At 41.4% G+C, this 19,459-nt stretch overlaps 1 protein-coding gene across 1 annotated transcript; it reads left to right on the plus strand.

Annotated features, from left to right (window-relative positions):
• The first annotated feature begins 3,897 nt into the window (after positions 1-3,897).
• Positions 3,898-8,249, plus strand: si:dkey-197i20.6 (gamma-interferon-inducible lysosomal thiol reductase). Its single transcript, XM_048172820.1, has 7 exons — positions 3,898-4,219; positions 5,407-5,595; positions 5,689-5,757; positions 7,450-7,539; positions 7,645-7,797; positions 7,912-7,980; positions 8,084-8,249. The coding sequence occupies exons 1-7, from the start codon at positions 4,079-4,081 to the stop codon at positions 8,141-8,143; spliced, it is 771 nt and encodes a 256-aa protein (XP_048028777.1). The 5' UTR covers positions 3,898-4,078; the 3' UTR covers positions 8,144-8,249.
• Positions 8,250-19,459: the final 11,210 nt, after the last annotated feature.

Genomic DNA, 19,459 nt, shown 5'->3' on the forward strand with positions numbered 1-19,459 from the left:
TTTGTCGCAGACCTTGCAGAAATCTGTCTGCAACAGCAAAATCTACCCTAAACTTATGTAGTGTGAGCTTTATTTTCTTCTTCTTTCTTTCTTTTTTAAATGGTGGGTTGCATACTATATAGTACATTACCGCGACCTACTAGGAACTGAATCAAGCCCTGCATCCCAATGTTCATACCATCTATGCATGGAACCACTAAATAGTATGTGAGATTAAAATAAGGGTGTGTCTCAATCAGCTCCCTAAATCAGTAGTCAGGACACTGATCAGGGAGTCTGCCATTTTAAGGGCTGTCTCAATTGCAGAATCCTTCCAGGGCACTGAAACGTTCGCTCCCTAAAAAGTCCCACAATTGCACCATGAAAACCAGGGCACATTGATGCTCACTTTGCTCCCTTAACGGAAGTTCTGAAGCACGAAACTTAAATCAGGTGAGCAAACTCACTACACATAACGACGAGCAATAGATGTTTTTAAAAATACAAACCATTATTTTATTATATTTCAGCATAAACATACATTGTTAAACAAGGTAATGAACATAAACTAGCTAACATTTATAATTTTTTTACGGCTGAAATGTTGTACGTATATGTAACAAGCAAAGTATTTATCATAAAGTATTTTAAATAACATTACAATGTCAGAATAAGCTCTGCTTTTGTTCATAAATACCAGTAGTGATATTGTACAATAAGGACGTTGTCACGTCGCCGCAAATATAGTCATAAGTTTCCCAATGTGTAGTGAGCCAGTGTCCTTTACTGTCCTTACCAGTGCCCGAATTTTGTACATGATATACTGATTCACAAACTCGGGAGCTAGGGAGCTGATTGAGACAAACCCTATGTGTGTCCCAAAGCATAATATGTTGAAAAAAGTATGCCAAAAGTCCCCGGATGGTCTACTTTTTCCAATAGATTTTCGAAGTCTGGATCCGTGCACACTATCAAGGCTAATATAGAGTACCTCAGAGATGACATGTTTTTGTAGGCCAACCCGGAAGTTAGCGGCGCACAGGTTCTCTCGATCAAAAGCCTATGCATTTTTCCCATAGACTTCTGGAAAATCGCAAAAAAAATAAGCTCTGTGTTTAACAAAGGCTTATGACACTTACACGTTTTGTCTATCAAGATAATCTTTACAAGTTAACACAACACTTATACATTTTGAAGCCTAAATAAAGTCATCATATATAAAAAGCTAACAGTAGGCTATAAACGGACTACAGCACACCATGGTCGCGGATCAACACCACCACCAAGTTTCCTCAAACTTTATTTAAAAACATGCTTGCTGATTTTGATCTGCACTGTGTATGAATACTTATCCACTTTTTTATGAGAAATGCTGTCCAAATGTCCTGTTTGTCATGATGACGTCTAAAGTCCCCGCCAAAGGAAGTAGTCCCTTTTAGCAACTTGTTAGCAACCGCCGTTTTTAAGACACAATAAAGGTTTAAAAAATCACAAGCAAGTTATAACTGGTGTGTTTTATGTCATAGATCAAAACGTGAAAATATTTAGAGGCTTTGTTAACCACAGACCTTATTTCAGGCGATTTAGCAAAAACCCATTCAAAAAACCCATAGACTTTAGGGTGATGGAACCTGGAAGTCCATAAAGGGTGATGGACTGGAAGTCCACTTCAAATGTGGTCACCCTAGGGCACTACACTGTGTTAATCCGGGCCTGCCCACAACCCATTGTGCTTTGGAGGAAGATTTCAGTTCAGAACTACAAATACGAGTAAAAAGTGTTCTAAAACTATAAAACATGGCGGATATGCGCAATTACAATGGTGAGAGATTTAGATAAAGGTTTGAGTGACTAATAATCAGTTTAAGCTGATAAAAATATTTATTTAATGTTATCCGTGTTATATTTCATCTGCAATAACAATGTGGACTTTTATAAAGATTCATTTGGCCATTAACTTTTAAATGTATCATTATGCATTAATATGAGGAGAGTTCTCCGCATGAAAGACCCACGGCTGCAGATCAACGTGCTACTGCATTTCTCTCAGACAAGGTAGGAAATTAAATAAAAAGTGGAGGATTTAAGATGATTGACAGGCCAGTTTACCCTGTTAAAAAGAAAAAAAAAAAAAAAAAAAAAAACAGCTTATGCTGGTTAGGTATGTTTTGAAGCATGGAAGCTGGTTTGAGCTAGTCATGAGCTGGTTTATGCTGGTCCTTAGCTGGTCCTGAGCTGGAGCCAGTTGCTTAGGACCAACACTTGACCATCTTAAACCAGCTCACGACCAGCATAAACCAGCTCAAACCAGCTTCCATGCTTCAAAACATACTGTGACGAGCAGGGCGGGCGAGAGCCGTGAGGGAACGGTGCGAGGCCGGTGACGCGAGTGTTTACGATCTTCACCTGCAAGTCGAGTCTCTCACGGAGGAGCTCTGGAAGCATAAAAGGAGGAGCGACAACAGTGAAGGATGAGAGAGGACCAGGCCTGGACTTTATTTTATGTTTTTCTCACGGACGTCTGCTGGTATTACTTTCGTTTTTTTATTTTGAATTAAAGTTATGTTGAATGTTCGCCGGTTCCCACCTCCTCCTTCCCGTACATATGTGTTGCACATACCTAACCAGCATATGCTGTTTTTTGTTTTGTTTTTTTTCAACAGGGTACGATGACAGGATGCGACAGAGAGCAAAAACGCATTGTATGAGGTGATAGTATGTCCCAAAGCTTGTCTACTCTTTTGCTACACACTCAAAAGTATTTTTGTTTACATGACACTAAAAATGTAAAACTTTTGCGTTTTGGCTGTTCATTTACATGACAACAACGTTTTGGGTGCCTGAAAATGCAAACTTTTGAAAACAGGTTTCAAAGTGCAAGGTTTTAAAAAACGGTCTCCGAGATAACAAAAACGTGAATCTGTGAAAACAATGATGTCATGCACATGCGTATTACATGTTCAGTCTATAGTGTTTCATCGCCATCTAATGGTCTGCCAGCAGAATACAGCGTTTTTAGTTGTTTTCACAGATTGTGTGAATGGGGATCGTTTTGACAGTGGTGTTGTCTGTACGCAGAAATCTCAAAGGAAAAACCTTCTCCGTTTTAAGCATATCATTGTCATGTAAACGTACCCTCAGATCAGTTTATGGAGCTCTTTTCTAATGAGCTGATGATCTGAATCAGGTGTGACAAGACTTGCTGAGTGGGGTGTCTCCAAAGCCATGGGAACAACTGAATTAGGCAGCAAGTGAACAGTCAGTTCTTGAATATTATGTGTAAGAACCAGGAAAAAATGGGCAAGCAACAAAATTTCTGAGTGACTTTGACAAGGGCCAAATAGTGTTGACTAGACCAGTCCTTCTCTAACCTGTCCCAGGGAACCCCCACCACAGCACATTTTGGATGTCTCCCTCATCTAGCACACTTAATTCAACTCACCAGCTCATTATTTGAGACTGCAAGACTTAAACTGGGTGTGTTCGATGACAAGCAAAATGTGCAGTGGTGGGGTGGGTTTGAGAAGCACTGAGCTAGATGAGTAAGTCAGAGTAGCTCCAAAAGTGCAAGTCTTGTTGGGGTGTTCCCAATAAACAGTGGTTAGTACCTCCCAAAAGTGGTACAAGTAAGGAGAACCTTAGTTTCATGGGCACCCAAGACTCATTGATGTACTTGGGAGCAAAGGTTAGCCCGTCGATACCACACAAGAGCTAAGGTAGCTCAAATTGTTGAAAAACTTAACATAAATATTAAATTTATCTTAATATAATTTTTTAGTCAAATACTATTTTATACAAAATGAACTGTTGGATTTTTAGGCTTTTATTTTGGTATAATTTAAGTGATATTCAGATATTTTATTTAGATAGTATAGTTATTTATTATTGAAATACAAAGCCATATCACTGATCTCAGTTCTGAGACCTCTTTGCTCACTGAGCTTCTCGTTGCTGATCTGAGGTCAGTGAGTATTGTGTCTGTTCAGCTGCAGCTGCTCACAGATGATTGGAGCTCTGATGTTATTTTGATGGGAGGAGAGTGCAAACAAGCTCTCATACCACTCAAAGAAAGCTCAGAGACTCTCTAAATACCCACAAAATGAACACTCTGATGCTTTGTGTGTTTCATGTAATTTTCCTCAAAGTTTATGATATCCAGTGTAAATCTCACCCAAAGCCTTCATGTGGATACCCTCCATCCCAATGGTGCAGGTCTCTGGAGATCGCCATAGAATGTGGGGTAAGTCTGTTCAAGAGGTTGATTTAAGTCTTCGAATAATTTTATATATATATATATATATATATATATTTATATATATATATATATATAAAATTTGCCAACTTTAAATGATAGAGAGATTTCTGCATCCCAATATCATTTGTGGCATGTTAATTACTCAAATTTTACAGAACATAATGTTGATGCATCTCAAGACATTGTACTCTTTTTACTTAAAAAGTTTCTTAAAACATCTGTTTTAATTTGCATTATGCAACATAATTGCTGGTGTTCATAGTTTGTTATTGACTGTTTAGAATATGGCACAGAATAAACTGGTCTTATAACCAACATGTGTTCAGCATCACATTCAAAGACTTCTTTGTGCCTGTAAATTACTGTCATGCTTTTGAACACAAACAGCTTCCAATTAAACGGGCCACGAGTTTTCCCAGTTTGCATCATTTGATGAACCACTACAACTGTATCTTCCTACTCAGTGTACAGTGTCAGAAGTTCATCCGGTAAATAATTAGTCTAAAAGGTGGGCTTTATAGAATATATACATGAATGTGATATGCTATGATCATAATTGGTGACTTTTAAGCATGTGATATTTTATATGTGGCCCATATGCGTAAAACACTTTGCATGTAACACTAAATTTAGTGTAACTCTTACATCAATTTCTGGTTCATGCAAAGAATAAATCAAGTATGCATTTACAACAAGTGTTTTTATCTGACAGCACATTGTGAAAACAAATTCTGAATGTTGTCCAACTGGGAAAACTTGAGTGACATTTTCCAAATGAAAATACACACACGTGCATGTTTACGGTTCTGTGATTTCGGTTAATGGCTACATTTTATGCACATAAACAATTTTATTTATCACTTGTTTTTGGAAAATGTCTAGTGTTTTTTTTTTTTTTTTAAATCATTTTATTATTAATTAGCTTTTTATCAACTCAAGAAGCCCTGAGGGAAATCCCAGTTTGGGAAACTGAAATTGACTGATGTGAATCTGGATGACAATTGTGGTCTATCAGGGGTTTAACTGACAAAATGCATGCAGTTTTATAACTTGATTGTTCACACTGAAGTCACATTGCATGAGTGTAACATTGCCATAAGATTTTTTCTTTATTGTTGCTGCACCATGTTTCTTTTCCATCCAACTGATTTGCAATGCATTGTTTGTGGTAGGTGCAGAAACAATGTATGGAACTGAATGCGACCCGGCCAAACCCAATGGTTTCTCCTGTAGAGATTTCTCTCTACTACGAGAGCTTGTGTCCTGGCTGCAGAGCGTTCCTAACAGAACAACTTTTCCCAACTTGGACTTTACTGAAAGATATAATGAAAGTCAACCTGGTGCCTTTTGGCAACGCTAAGGTAAAATTTTGATCTTTCAGTGTGTGTGCTGTAATAAAGAAAATATTGTGATGTTACTTGTATTTGTTTATGATTATTAACTTGACATTTTAGGAACTTCCTGAAGAGAATTCATTCTCATGTCAACATGGAGAACCAGAGTGCTACGCTAATATGGTTGAGGTCAGTTTGTGAGATAATACAGATGCCCTGTTTACTAATCTAGTGAGCTGCTACAAACTTAGTCAAATGTTTGTTCAAGCTAGCAGAAATGCACAAAAATGGTTATAAAATTTAAATCATGGACTGTAAAAAAAAAAAAAAAAAAAAAAAAAAAACATGGACGATGCACCTTCACTCTCTTCCATTATAGTAAGTGAAGCCACCAGTGTGCCAATATGGCATAGTGAACTTGGAGCCAGAGTCTGCGTAGTAGTGAGGGCGAAGTGGAGCCGTGATACCAAGGTCCTTCCCACACTCCCGCAGAATCGATTAATACTGCAGAACAACTCATTATGTCTGTGTTAAATAAGCAGTTCTAGAAATGTAGAAATTAAAGTTAATGCTCCAATCTCCTCCCGAAGATCCAAAAAAAAAAATCATTTGGTGCTTCAGTGACTACTTTGCTAATAGAAGCTGTCAATCTCAGCGTCAAAACCAGCATTTATAGCATCCAAAAAAAAATATTTAAATAACGAACACTTTAACATCAGCGTGATTTTAAAAACTGCTTAAAATGACAGAAACTAACTTTGGGGGAAAAAAATATTTAATGTGTAATTTGACTTGGAGAGTGTGGGGTTTATGACCTATTATGACCCACCTGGGGGCGATCAACACACTTTGGCTTCACTTTTCAGGACTTGTGTGGCACATTTGGTTTGATAGGGTTCCAGTGAGACTTTAAAAAGTCTTATTCAGTTTAATCAATATTAAGGTCATAAAATCTTAAATATAAATTGTATAACACAAGTTTTAACTATCATTTTTTAAGTGGTGTTAAATTTGGGGATGGAAAAACAGGAATCGCAATATGTTCAAAGTCAAAACACTGTTGCAAGCCTGTAGAATGCACAGTTTTAGAGCAGTTTCAATTAATACCTCACATTTATGCCAAGCGAATGCTCATGATCTATGGTTGATGAAATATGACAATGTTTACATGATTGTCTTTATATTGTAATATAGATGGTTGTAGAAATGCATATTTTATCTCAATCTTTTGATTGAAGTAGTAAAGTATAGAAATGTAAATGTTCTGATGTATTTCAGACTTCAATAATTAAAAAGTCCTGTTTAACATTTCTCTTACTAGTTATTAAACGTTTTTTGGTTATACAATAAACTGTATCTGGCATTTAATTCAATATAAAATATTGTAGCTTCTCTCTGGCCGATCACAGGAAGGAAAGATCAAGAACATTATTTAACATTCAGTGTTCTAAATAATTTATGGCAATGTCTTGAGTATTTTAAACTTGGAGTTATCCTTTATTAGTAAGTAGCCAAGTCCTCATTGATTGTGTGCTGTAGCCTGTTATGTATAAATGTATGATCTATTTTGAGATTGTGTAGGTTTGGATATAGAGTATTTGGGTGGGTGCACAAGTCTGAAACTCTGCAGATACCCCGTATTTCACGTCATAAAGTACTGATTAAAATAATTTGGTCTAATAAAAATTAACTATTTCACCCAATATGTATATGTTTTGTGTATTATGCTTGAAGTATTGCGTTGTTGGCTCAGAAACATGTTAACATCAACAATACTCCCTGTGAAGGCATGCAGTAGAGACTGCAAAGCTAGGTTTTGTTTGAGTCAATAAAGATTTAAAAATTTCAACATTGTTAATATTTCTTCTCTTTTTCATATAGGCATGTGTTTTGTATGCAGCCAGTCATGCAGCATTTCCTGTCATTTACTGCATGGAGTCATCTGCAGATGTAGTGAAATCTGCTAAGCCTGTAAGCATCTCTGAGCAAAGATTGTTGTCCCTCATTACATCACTCTCTTTGAACAATGGAGGACCACTTTATAATGGTCTTTTTTTCTTATTTTTTCTGTTCCAGTGTTTGCAGCTCTATGCACCATTTGTTAAATGGGAGACCATAGGGTCATGTGCCAGAGGAGAAGTTGGCCACAGTTTGATGCATCAGAATGCAGTGAAAACACAAGCGCTCAAACCTGCACATACTCATGTGCCCTGGATCACCATCAATGGGGTGAGGCCTTCTAGAGCAGAGCATTTGCACTGTGCCTGTGTCTGTCATGTAGAAATAAAAGACGCTAATATGTTGGGGTTGAGTTTTGATATTTAAATGTGTATTCTTCCTTAGGAATACACTAGTGAATGGGAAGATAAGGCTATGTCCACTCTCTTCAAACTTGTATGCACCTTGTACAAAGTATGCTAATGCATCTTTTGACATTTACCATTTCTGATTGCTGAAATACTGCACATGACCACCAACAGGGCTTAATTAAAAATGTTGTTTACTTCTCTTACAGGGAATCATGCCACCAGTCTGTACTGGAGCCCTGAAAAAACTTGACCGAAGCTTTTGCTAGAGGAAGGGAGGAGTGTTCCACAATACAGATTTATATTGACTGTATGATGCTTTTTCTGTTTGTGTGTTTGAGGTCAAATAAAATATTATAATGTTGACAGTCTGAACCATATCTGAAGTCACACCTTTTTTTTTCATATTTTGGTAGAATGAGACATGATGTGATACAGATCATATTCTATCTCTAAAGGCATATAGACATTTTTTTTAATTCTTAAGGCTGAACTCAACTTCTATAACTATGTGGCTGAATTTCACTATAGAGCCATATTCACAAAAACATGGCCCCCAAAAGTATGAGGATCTTACTAAATATCCTGTATTGACTCCTTGTGGGCCATTCTTTTCCAATGTTTGCAATCACTGCTACATACCGCTCTTCACCAGCAGAGGGCAGTGTCAGAGCATTTTTTTCCTCAAAAAGATGCCTTCAAAAGCTTGTCCAAAGAAAAACGAAAATAATAGTGGAAGGCTTAGCCTTTTATTTCTCTGACAAAAATATACAATTATTCTTGGTTAACAGACATTAGCCAAGTGTTTTTAAGGCTGCAGTAACTTATAAAATTTAATAGGCCTATAGTACTCATTTATTTTAATCCTGAATACCTTATGCATTATAATATTGACATATATGGGGCTCTTGATTCATTAAATTAAACAAAATAAATCTTTAGCTGTCTAATAAATATGTTAGGCTACTTTTATTGGACATGGTATGTGAGGGAGGCCTACCAACATTGGTACTTACTGGTAACAATAAACACTTACGTTTATGATAATTGTTTACTGTATACACTATGTGTTCCTTGGTAACACATAAGTACATTTATTTCTATAGAATAATCACCAAAACTATCTGTAACCGACTAGCATGTAGCATATTGTGGTGTGTGGCTGTGAAGAGGATGAGTCTTTCAATACTCAACTTCTTGTTTTAACAGAAAATGTCAACACAAGAAAGAAAACGAATGCATTAAGTGGCTGAACGGGGTCTTTAAAAACTCTTTACACAAGTGATGACATCAATATTAGTGTGTGAAGCTCAAAGTAGCAGAAAGTAACACCAATAACAATGCCTCTGGAACATTGTCAAATGTTCAATAATGCTCTCTTTCCCATCACAGGGCAATGCCACCAGGGACGGATTACGAACCGGGCCAGCGGGGCCGCTGCCCAGGGGCCCTAGGGGTGCAGGGGGGCCCGTGGGGCCCCTAGCCCAAAACAATTTGCAACGCTTATCAATGCGCCTATCAATGCACCTCATGCAGGAAGGGGGGCCATCCAGTGGCCACCTCTGACAGCATCAGCCAATCAAAACAGTGAATCTGAAAGGTGCAAATTTGCATTTCCCTCCCTCTCAGGACAGGTTAAAAGACTTGTTTCTGGGACAGATAATTGTTCCAGTTGGGTTGCTGCAGTTCCCGTTCTGGTTCCAGGCTCCAGTTCTTGTTCCAGTCCCGGTTCAAGGTTCTGGTCCCAAGATGTGCTAAGCTAAGTCCAACTCTACAGAGTTGTGAAGTTGCTCTCTCAAGACTCTGAAGCGCTAAAGAGAGAAACAAGGAAGTTCTGCAAGAAGTGAATTTGGGGAGTTTGAAAACTGCAACAGAGACAACGACTACAAGCTTAGCCCCCCCATCTTCAAGATATCTTCTGTACCAACTTCAATCCTCTCATCAGAGATCCTCCAGATCTGCGAGTTCCGGATCTGCACTCTACTTCAGAATCTAAAGATCCTTCCATCTGCGTGTTCCAGAGAATAAGGATCATCTGCACAGACATCAGAACCTTCAAGGATTCTTCAAGGCTTCTTCTTCTGCGTGTTCCAGGAAAAGACCTTCTCTGTGCTCCAGGAGTTCAACGTTCACAAGTACTTCGTGTTCAAGGCTGTAAAACGGAAACTCCTTTCTTCCCACTGCAACGCTGCTCAGCTCAACAAGTGGAAGACGTCACCTTCGGATTCAGCACGACCAGGCAGACGTAAATATCACTTACCAAACCTCTTTCTAGAGACCTTGGCATTAGTGTATACTGTCAGTATATGATTATCTAATTTGCATTAGATCTTGCATAGCTGATATCAATTGATAACAAATAATCTCTCGGTTTATTTGTCAAATTCAGAATAAGGTTTGCCTTATTTCTTCTAGAGAAACTACAGTTTATCTTTCCATAAGATTAACTCCATAAGTAACTGCCATAGTAACATTCAACTCATCCACTTGCATTTATTAGTCTTTTTGCACTTTATCCATTCAGTAGTTGTTAGTTACTCTTGTCTATCCTTTTGTTAATAAAATTCATTTATTACACTTGTGTCTTCCTTGTGTTGATAATACAGTAAGAGGCTCTACAAGTTAACGATATCTCACAAATCCTTCAGATTGGTCAGATGATGAACTTCCTCCAATTCATATAATTGTAATTCAGTCAACAATCTTCCATGATTGTTCTTTATTGTCAAGGTGAAACTTGACTGGTGCCCCGAAAATATTGGAAGGAATCATCTGACTCAATATTAATATTAATACAAAATATTAATATTAATATTTAAAACCATAAACCACTAAATCTGTGGTACCCTCGGACGAGGCTAGTCCAAAATCACTACAGCTGCAACCTCTAGCGTCAGTCGCTAGAGCATCTCTTGAGATCAGAGGAGTGAGGTTTACTTGCACAACTACTGGCTGGCCTCTGTTACATATGTAAAGTAACATTTTCCTATAATCTATTAGGTTTTGCATGTGACAAATGCAAAATGTATATTTTGCAAAAAAAAAAAAAAAAAACTTCAGAAATTGATGACTCATAAATTGGAGGCTTGCTGGCTTGCTGTGCATGTTCCCTTTCGAGGCACTAAGGAACGCCTCTGTGTGATTGCGTCTTGAAGCATGAGAGAAATCAGACCAGTGGCTTGGCGGGACATCATCCCATAGCACGTGATGTCATGAGGAAGCTATAAAGCACAAAGAGTTCATCATCAGACAGAAATAGTTACATTTCAGGCATTGTTGCAGTTGGACAAGACCCAAATTTTGTCAAACTTTGGCAACTCATTCATGAGCAAGTCCAAACTCTCAGGCTTGACCCTGCTCTTTGCATTTGAGTTAGCCCCCAAAAGTATGTAGATGTAGTTCTGGCTCCTCTGCAACTCCAGGGCATTTGCGTACTCAATTACTTTGATGATTGGCTGATTTTAGCTCAGTTGGAGCAAATGGCGGTTCGGCATTGAGATGTCGTCCTCGTTCATATGAAGGAATTGGGGTCAAGACTGAACACCAACAAAAGTGTGCTCTCTCCATTATAGAGAACCACTTTTCTAAGGGTAGTATGGGATTTGACCATGATGCAGGTAAGACTGTCTCCTCATACTGAATTGATTCTTTTACCCATGGACAAAATCAAGCTAAGCCAGACCATCGCTGTGAAACAGGGTTACGCATGGTCAGGGTTATGCACAAGCATCTTTGTATCCTGGTAATGTGGAAGAAACCTTGTTTCTTGTCCCAGGGCCCTGTGCTGGGGGTTTGTTGTCATCGCAAGACGCTTACGACAGACGCTGCCCTCCTAGATCTCAGGGGCCATCATGTCCTTGTCCAAACAGACAGCACATCAGTAGTATCCTACATAAATCATCAGGGGGGTCTGCGGTCACGCCTGCTTTACAAACTGGTACACCAGATTCTCCTGTGGGCTCAGGGCAATCTGCTTTCGGTGAGAGCAGTGTACATCCCTGGGCACTTGAATCAGGGAGCAGACATTCAGTCAAGGCAAGGGCTGAGGCCCTGGGAGTGGAGATTCCACCCCAAGGGGATAGAATTGATTTGGAGGAAGTTCAGCCAGGTGTGGACCTCCAGAAGTGGACCTATTTGTATCTCAAGAAATGACCTGCTGTCTCCACTGGTTCTCCTTTACATATCCTCGGAGCTACCCTGTGGCGTAGATCTGATCAGCTGTTTGTCTGCTGTGTCATCCAAAAAAGGTTCCCTAACGACTAAGCAAACAATAAGTAAGTGGATAGTCGAGGATATTTCTCTTTCCTATGAGGCATGTGGTCAGCCTTCACCTATGGCTATCAGAGTACACTCTATGAGGAGTATGGTGGCTTCAACAGCCGTATTTTCATGGGTGTCCCTACACGAAATATGTGATACAGCAGGTTGGTCCTCTCTGTACATATTTGTGAGGTTTTACAACCTGGACTTGGACTCCACTCCAGGGTCCCAGGTGCTTATATCTTAGATTTGTAGTCACCATGATTCACACTAGGACAGGCATTGGTCAGTATGGTGTAGTACGTATTAACATTCTCATAGTGTCTACGTCAGATGCAGAGTGGGAGGTTACAACTGTAACCATGGTTCCCTGAGAAGTGAACGAGATGCTGCATTGCCCTGCCATACTGCCATACATGATTCTTGATTGCGCTTTATAGATTCCTGGCCAAGATGTCAAATGCTACGAGATTGTTCAACTTCAGTTACTCTCTTTTCTGCAATGTTAATTTCGTTGACGAATAATTTTCGTCATAATTTTTGTCAACGACATTTTTTCACGGACGAAAACGAGACGATGACTAAATAATTTTGAATGACTAAAACTATGACTAAAATGTACTAAGAGAGGGATGATTTGGGAAGATATCCAGTCAGGACTGCTGTCCTGTATGGAAGATGCACACATTTGAAGTGTAATGTGCTGATCTAACCGTGGGAAACGCGGCGCTGTTGCGCGCTCTACAGGCTTGCCCAACAGCACTTCAGACTGCTTCACAATTAATGAATTGCGCACGTTTATGCCAAGCGATTGCTTATAAGCTAATGTTGATGAATTATGACAATGTTTACTACACAATGTTTGTATGGTAGTATGTTTTAGATGGTTGTAAGAAAGCATATTTTATCTCCCTCATGAGTAGCCTGCTACAGGCTACAGTGCAGACTGCAGACATTTCAGAATAAGAGTCACGGTGTATTTCGGTATGGTTTATAATTATTATTTTTTCCTAGTCATTGTTGTTATTATGTTTACACAATAAACTATATTTAATTTTTAATTTAATTTCTAATTCACAGTAAACTACTGTATCTTCTGTCACAGGAAGGAATGACTAAGAACATTATTTGACACATTATTCAATATATTTTACAAGTATAAGGGTTATTATAGTTAACTAAACCTAAAACCAAAGAAATCTTAATTACTTGAAATAAACATTAACTGAAATAAAAATAAATATATAAAAATGTAACTTATTTTATTTCATTTAGTTTCTAAGCTTTAGCTTAACCTGATGTATTAAAATAAACAGAAATAAAAACTTATAGACATTTAAAAGCAAAAACTAAGACATAAACACAAAAAATTACTAAAACTTTTAACTAAAATTACAATGAAACCAGAACAACTTAAAATCAAATCTAATAAAAAATTTTAAACGAAAACTATAATAGTACCTCAATGATAATTGTGTCAATCCCTGAAAAGTACTGAATTTTGCTCTTTCACATGTTTTTGCATATGAACGGTCAAAAACCGTCCGCTTTGGCGAGCAAAGTACAGTTGGGTGAACAGAACGCCTCGAGTATAATGGGACCTGGGACCCTCGACGACACCTTTGGGACATAACCCGGTCTGGTGTGTAAGAAAGCCTTAATCATACCAGGCGCAAATTCTAAACATGATGGAGCGACTGACAGCGCTTGTAAATCACCAATCCTTTTTAGGGATGAAATTGCCAACAGAAGGATAGTATTTAGTGTCAGGAATTTGTCTGATACTTCTTCTATTGGCTCGAAGGGAGCCTCAGCTAGCCCCTGGAGCACAATGGTCAGATCCCAGGTCGGAGTTTTTGTGCGCGCCGCAGGCCTCAACCTGAGCGTGCCACGAAGGAAGCGCATGACTAGGGGGTCTCGACCCACCGAGGAACCCCCTACAGGACTGTGATAAGCCGAAATGGCTGCGATGTACACCTTTAGTGTTGAAGGGGTTAAACCTTCAGAAAACTTCTCTTGAAGGAACTGCAGCACATAGCTGATTGGAGACTGGACAGGATCCAAATTATGTTGGCCACACCATGCGGCAAACAGTTTCCATTTGTATGAATACAGCTTCCTTGTGGAGGGAGCTCTGGAGTGAAGGATGGTCTCCACAACCTCGGCTGGGAGACCAGATTCTATGAGCCTTGCCCCCTCAGAGGCCAGGCCCACAGTTTCCATGTTTCTGGGCGGGGATGGAGAATCGTACCGCCCTCTTGCGACAGGAGGTCCTGTCTGAGAGGAAGCTCCAGAGGCGAGCCGTGAAGAAGAGACATTATGTCCGAGAACCATATTCTGGTCGGCCAGAAAGGGGCCACCAGTATTAGGTCGACCCTCTCCTGGCGAACCTTCTCCAGAACTCCGGGGGAAGATCGGGGGAAATGCATACAGGCGCAGCCTCGGCCACGTCTGTAGCATGGCATCCAGCCCTAGAGGTCGACCGAATGTTTTCCATATTAGTTCCACCACCTCGGTGTGGAGTTTCCATTCCCCGGACTCGCGCTCTGCCTCGACAGAGCGTCCGCCCCCACATTCAACCGCCCGGGAATATAAGCAGCTCTCAGAGAGAGGAGCTTTCCATGGGACCAGAGGAGGATGCGGCTGGCCAACTTTGATAATATGCGAGACCGCATGCCCCCCTGATGGTTGATGTAAGAGACCACCGTAGTGTTGTCCGTGCGGACCAACACATGGTGATCCCTCAGGTCTGGGAGGAAGTGTCTCAGAGCAAGAAACACCGCCATCATCTCCAGCCGATTTATGTGCCAGGAGAGCTGATGGTCCTCCCAAAGACCCTGAGCTGAGCGACCACTCATGATCGCCCCCCAGCCCGTGAGAGAAGCATCTGTCGTAAGCATTACACGACGACGAGAAGTCCCCAGCACGGGTCCCTGGGACAGGAACCAAGGCTTTTTCCACATGACCAGAGCACGAAGGCATCGCCGCGTGACTTTGATCATGTGAAAAGGATTTCCCCTCGGAGAAAACCCCTTGGTCCTGAGCCACCACTGTAAGGGTCTCATGTGCAGGAGGCCAAAAGTAATAACGTTGGACGCAGCTGCCATCAGACCCAACAGTCTCTGAAACTGTTTTACAGTGAGTGACTGGCCTAGCTTCACCCCATTCATGGCCCCGAGAATGGAATTCACACGAGCAGGGGACAGTTGCGCCTGCATCGTGGTGGAATCCCAGATTACTCCTAAATAGTTTGCAACCTGACTCGGGACCAGCACACTCTTTTTGGCGTTGAGCCTCAGCCCAAGCCTTTTCATGTGCGACAGAACAACATCTCGATGTTGAACTGCCAACTGTTCTGTTTGAGCTAGTATCAACCAGTCGTCGATATAGTTCAGCACGCGGATGCCCTGGAGTCTCAGCGGAGCCAGAGCTGCATCCACGCACTTCGTGAACGTGCGGGGTGATAGCGATAGGCCGAAAGGGAGAACCCTGTATTGGTAAGCTTCGCCCCCGAAAGCAAACCTGAGGAACTTCCTGTGAGAAGGATGGATGGATACATGAAAGTATGCGTCTTTCAGATCTATCGCCACAAACAGTCCTCGGACCTGATCTGGGGAATGATCTGTTTGAGTGTAAGCATTTTGAACTTCAACTTCTTTACAGCTCGATTTAACACACGTAAATCTATGATCGGACGCAACCCTCCATCCTTCTTTGGAACAATGAAGTAGCGGCTGTAAAAGCCCGACATTTTGCTGGGAGGAGGAACCCTTTCTATAGCTCCTTTTTGCAAAAGCGTCGTAACCTCTTGTTCCATCACCAGAGACTGCTCTGGGGTTACCACTGTGGGAAGCACCCCGTTGAACCTGGGCGGTGTAGAACCGAACTGAATTTTGTAACCCTGTTCTATTATGAGCAGTACCCACTTCGAAATGTTTGGGAGACGTTTCCATTCTTCCACATATTCTACTAAGGGAACCAGTCTCTCGAGACTGGTCTCTGGTGTTTTTTGAGCACTTGGCTCGTCCATCTGACGCGGCGCACCGGCAGACAGACGAATCAAGCGCCGACCGACCCTCCTCGGAGGATCGGTGGAGACCGCTGCGCCCTGACGCACACTGGGTGGCAGGGTTGACAAGACGGTCCCCTGAGGGCACCGAGGAGGACCCGATATCCGAATCCTCTCGGAGGGGGCTGCCCTTTAGAGATCCTGCACTAATAATGTCAGGACCTCTTTTTTGAAGCCTTCCGGGAGATAATGACGGTCCTCAGATCCGTCCTACCTCCGGAAGGCTTCGCCTGTGTCGCCCGGCCCGGTCCCCATGATTTTTGTGGGGGAGCACGGGAGGCGACACTGGCCTTCTGTTGCGCTCTGTGCGCTGAGGAGCTGGCTGTCGGCCGAGGCTGCTCCCGCCCAGCAGCCTCGGGGGGATGAGAGCGGCGGGGAAGGAATTTTCTGGAAGGCCGCTGATTGTTTGCGTGTCTCCTGAAACCTGTCGACGACAGTTGTAACTGCGTCGCCGAACAGGCCAGCAGGAGACAGCGGCGCATCCATCAAGACATTCTTATCTTTGTCCTTGATTTCTGATAAATTGAGCCATAAGTGCCTCTCCGTGGCTGCCATAGAGCGGCCTATTGATTTGGCCGTCTCCTTGGTGGCCCGGAGAGCTAGATCTGTCCCCTTACGGATCTCTTGGATTGCATCGAATGTTGTTTCCCCACTCTCATCTATCTCCCCCAGCAGATCAGCTTGGTATGCCTGCAAGATTGACATTGTATGCAGGCACGCCGCCGCCTGACCCGCTGCCGAATAAGCCTTGCCCACCAAATTAGATGTTATTTTTAAGGGCTTGGTGGGCAATGTCGGGGTCCTGAGGGACGATGCAGACTCGGGCGAGAGATAGCTCGCAAGCGTCTCTTCTACCCGAGGCATCGCCCCATAGCCGTGGTGCTTCAGCCCCGTGATGTTACTATATAATGACGTTTGGGGGCTGAAGACACGATATTGGACAGGTCTTCTCCACGACCTCGACACCTCGGTGTGGAGGTCGGGAAAGAACGGCAGACCCCGACGCTGGGGTAGTGACCGTGCGGGAAGGAATCTTTCATCCAACTTGCTTTTAGGTCTATTTTCATGTTTTTCCGCGGGCCAGTCAATATTTAGCTTTTCAACTGCCCTGGTCACTACCTCCAGCAGCTCCTCATAAGCTGGGGATGAGGATGGCGGTTCCTCATCCCCTTCGACACCCTCCACATCAACCTCCTCGGAGGAAGATATATTGAGTGTCTGTGTCTCCCTCCGGGGGGAAGAAACCGCAGCGCGTGCTTCCACCGCCAGAGGAGAGACACTGGGTCCGGCAGGTAAGGGGAGCAATAAGGCTGGGCCCGTCTCTCCCCCCTCTGCCAGATCCATTTGTGAACCCCACGAGTGCAGACCTTCGCCGAGCCTCAGCAGCGGCGGGACCGGACCCGCGGGGAACACTCTCCGCGGCGCCCTCCTCGAAGAGCGCCCGGCGTGAACGCAGCACTCTGAGAGTGAGCCTTTCGCAGTGCACACAGACAGCTCCCTCGAGAGCTGCCTGTGCGTGCTCAACCCCCAGGCATCTGACACACATCTCGTGTGTATCCCCATCCGTGATGAAGCGAGGACAGGGATGAACACACTTAGTGAACTGCTGCTTTCTTTCCGCCATAATATATATGTGTCTTTTTATGTTGTGCTTGGAAGCTCTTGTCCTCAGACGAAGAGATCACTGTGTAATATAACTGGACAGACAACAATAAATAAGACAGACAAGATACAGATAGCGCTTGCTGAAGACAACAGAAGCTAGCGTTCTTTGTTCCGGGTATGCTTTATAGTTTCCTGGTCCGTGACGTCACCCGCCTCTGACGTCACGTCTTCTCATTGGTTGGATACAGAGGTGCTTCACGAACACAAAATGCAGAGGGTTCCCATTGCGTCATTGGACGTAGCGTCGATGTTCCCACGAAAGGGAACTGAAATTATATTCTTTGGCCCACATAGTGGCATTCACACAAAATTTGTTAATGATCATCATGTCTCATCTCAAGCCAAAACTCTTGTAAAAAACGTAGGTGTCTTGCTTGAAAGTGAGCTGAAACATGACAAACAAATGAATTCAGTTGTTAGATCTTGTTTTTTTGTTTTTTGTTTTCATCTCCGTCTTCTTTCCAAAATGAAACCTTTTCTTTCTTTTCAAGATTTTGAAAGAGTAATTCATGTTTTTTTACCAGTTCACATTAGATTTTCTCTTACATTACAGATTTTGAAATCCTTGCTTAACACTTATTATTTTTCCATTGCTTTTAATGTGCCTTGATGTTTTATTTTGGTATTCTGACTTCTGTTGGCTGTTGATTTTCTTATGATATTGTGTTGGTTAAATTATCTCAGATTTTATCTGTGACTTTATTATTTAATTGTTTTGCTTGTATTTATCTTATCCGATGTTGTAAAGCATATTGGTCAGCTGATGCTGTTTTAATAGTGCTATATAAATAAATTACATTTGAAACTTGAAACTTTGGACTTATTTTACTTGTGCTTCATTACGCAATCAGGCAGAGGGGTTCCTTCAGCATCTACGTCAAATGCAGGAACTCGTTCCATTCTCAGGGAACCATTGTTACAGTTGTTCATCTAGAAATTTAAATTACTCACCCTGGTTGATGTTACAAAACAAGCTTTATTTATTCTCAGGAACATAAAATAATACATTTCGAGAAATGTTTTGTGTTGTTTGTTTGTTTATCTAGCCCATACATTGGAAGTCAACTGTCACTAAAAAAAGTTGGTTAGCAACATTCTTCAATATCTTCTTTTGTGTTCCACAGAGGGGAGTAAGTCATACAGCCTGATATGAGGGTGAGTAAACGATGACAGAGCTTTCATTTTTGGGTGAATATTTAAATAAAATTTTAAATTATTGTTTCAATGTAAGGAGTATTTTACAAACATGTTAAGATGTGAATAACCGTACATTTGAGTGAAGTTTTGGGCTTTACATTGAACTAATCTTTATGCATGCTCTGCTTTTCTATTCTTGTTATTATGCAACTTCAGAAGAACTTCAGAAAATAAGAAGACTTGGACTATAGCACACAGGTCATATGGACCACTTTCATACATACATTTATGGTGCTTTTGCAGTCTTTTGTGGTGAAATGACAGAGCCCCTTCTTGGAAAAGCCTTATTTGTGGAAGTTTAAAGTCTTATATCCAGAGACGTTCTGTTGGAAATGTCAACTTTCCATATAAACGCTGCACAGCACACAACCCAGACTCAACAAAGTAAAATCCC

The sequence above is a fragment of the Megalobrama amblycephala genome, linkage group LG21 (assembly GCF_018812025.1).
Source record: "Megalobrama amblycephala isolate DHTTF-2021 linkage group LG21, ASM1881202v1, whole genome shotgun sequence".
NCBI classification, from domain to species: domain Eukaryota; kingdom Metazoa; phylum Chordata; class Actinopteri; order Cypriniformes; family Xenocyprididae; genus Megalobrama; species Megalobrama amblycephala.

Excerpts from the sequence above, each read along its gene's own strand:
- si:dkey-197i20.6 (XM_048172820.1), top strand. The coding sequence starts at position 4,079 with ATGAACACTCTGATGCTTTGTGTGTTTCATGTAATTTTCCTCAAAGTT. Across the intron at positions 5,758-7,449 it reads GCTACGCTAATATGGTTGAG|GCATGTGTTTTGTATGCAGC; the intron begins GTCAGTTTGTGA and ends TTTTTCATATAG. Across the intron at positions 7,981-8,083 it reads TTGTATGCACCTTGTACAAA|GGAATCATGCCACCAGTCTG; the intron begins GTATGCTAATGC and ends CTTCTCTTACAG.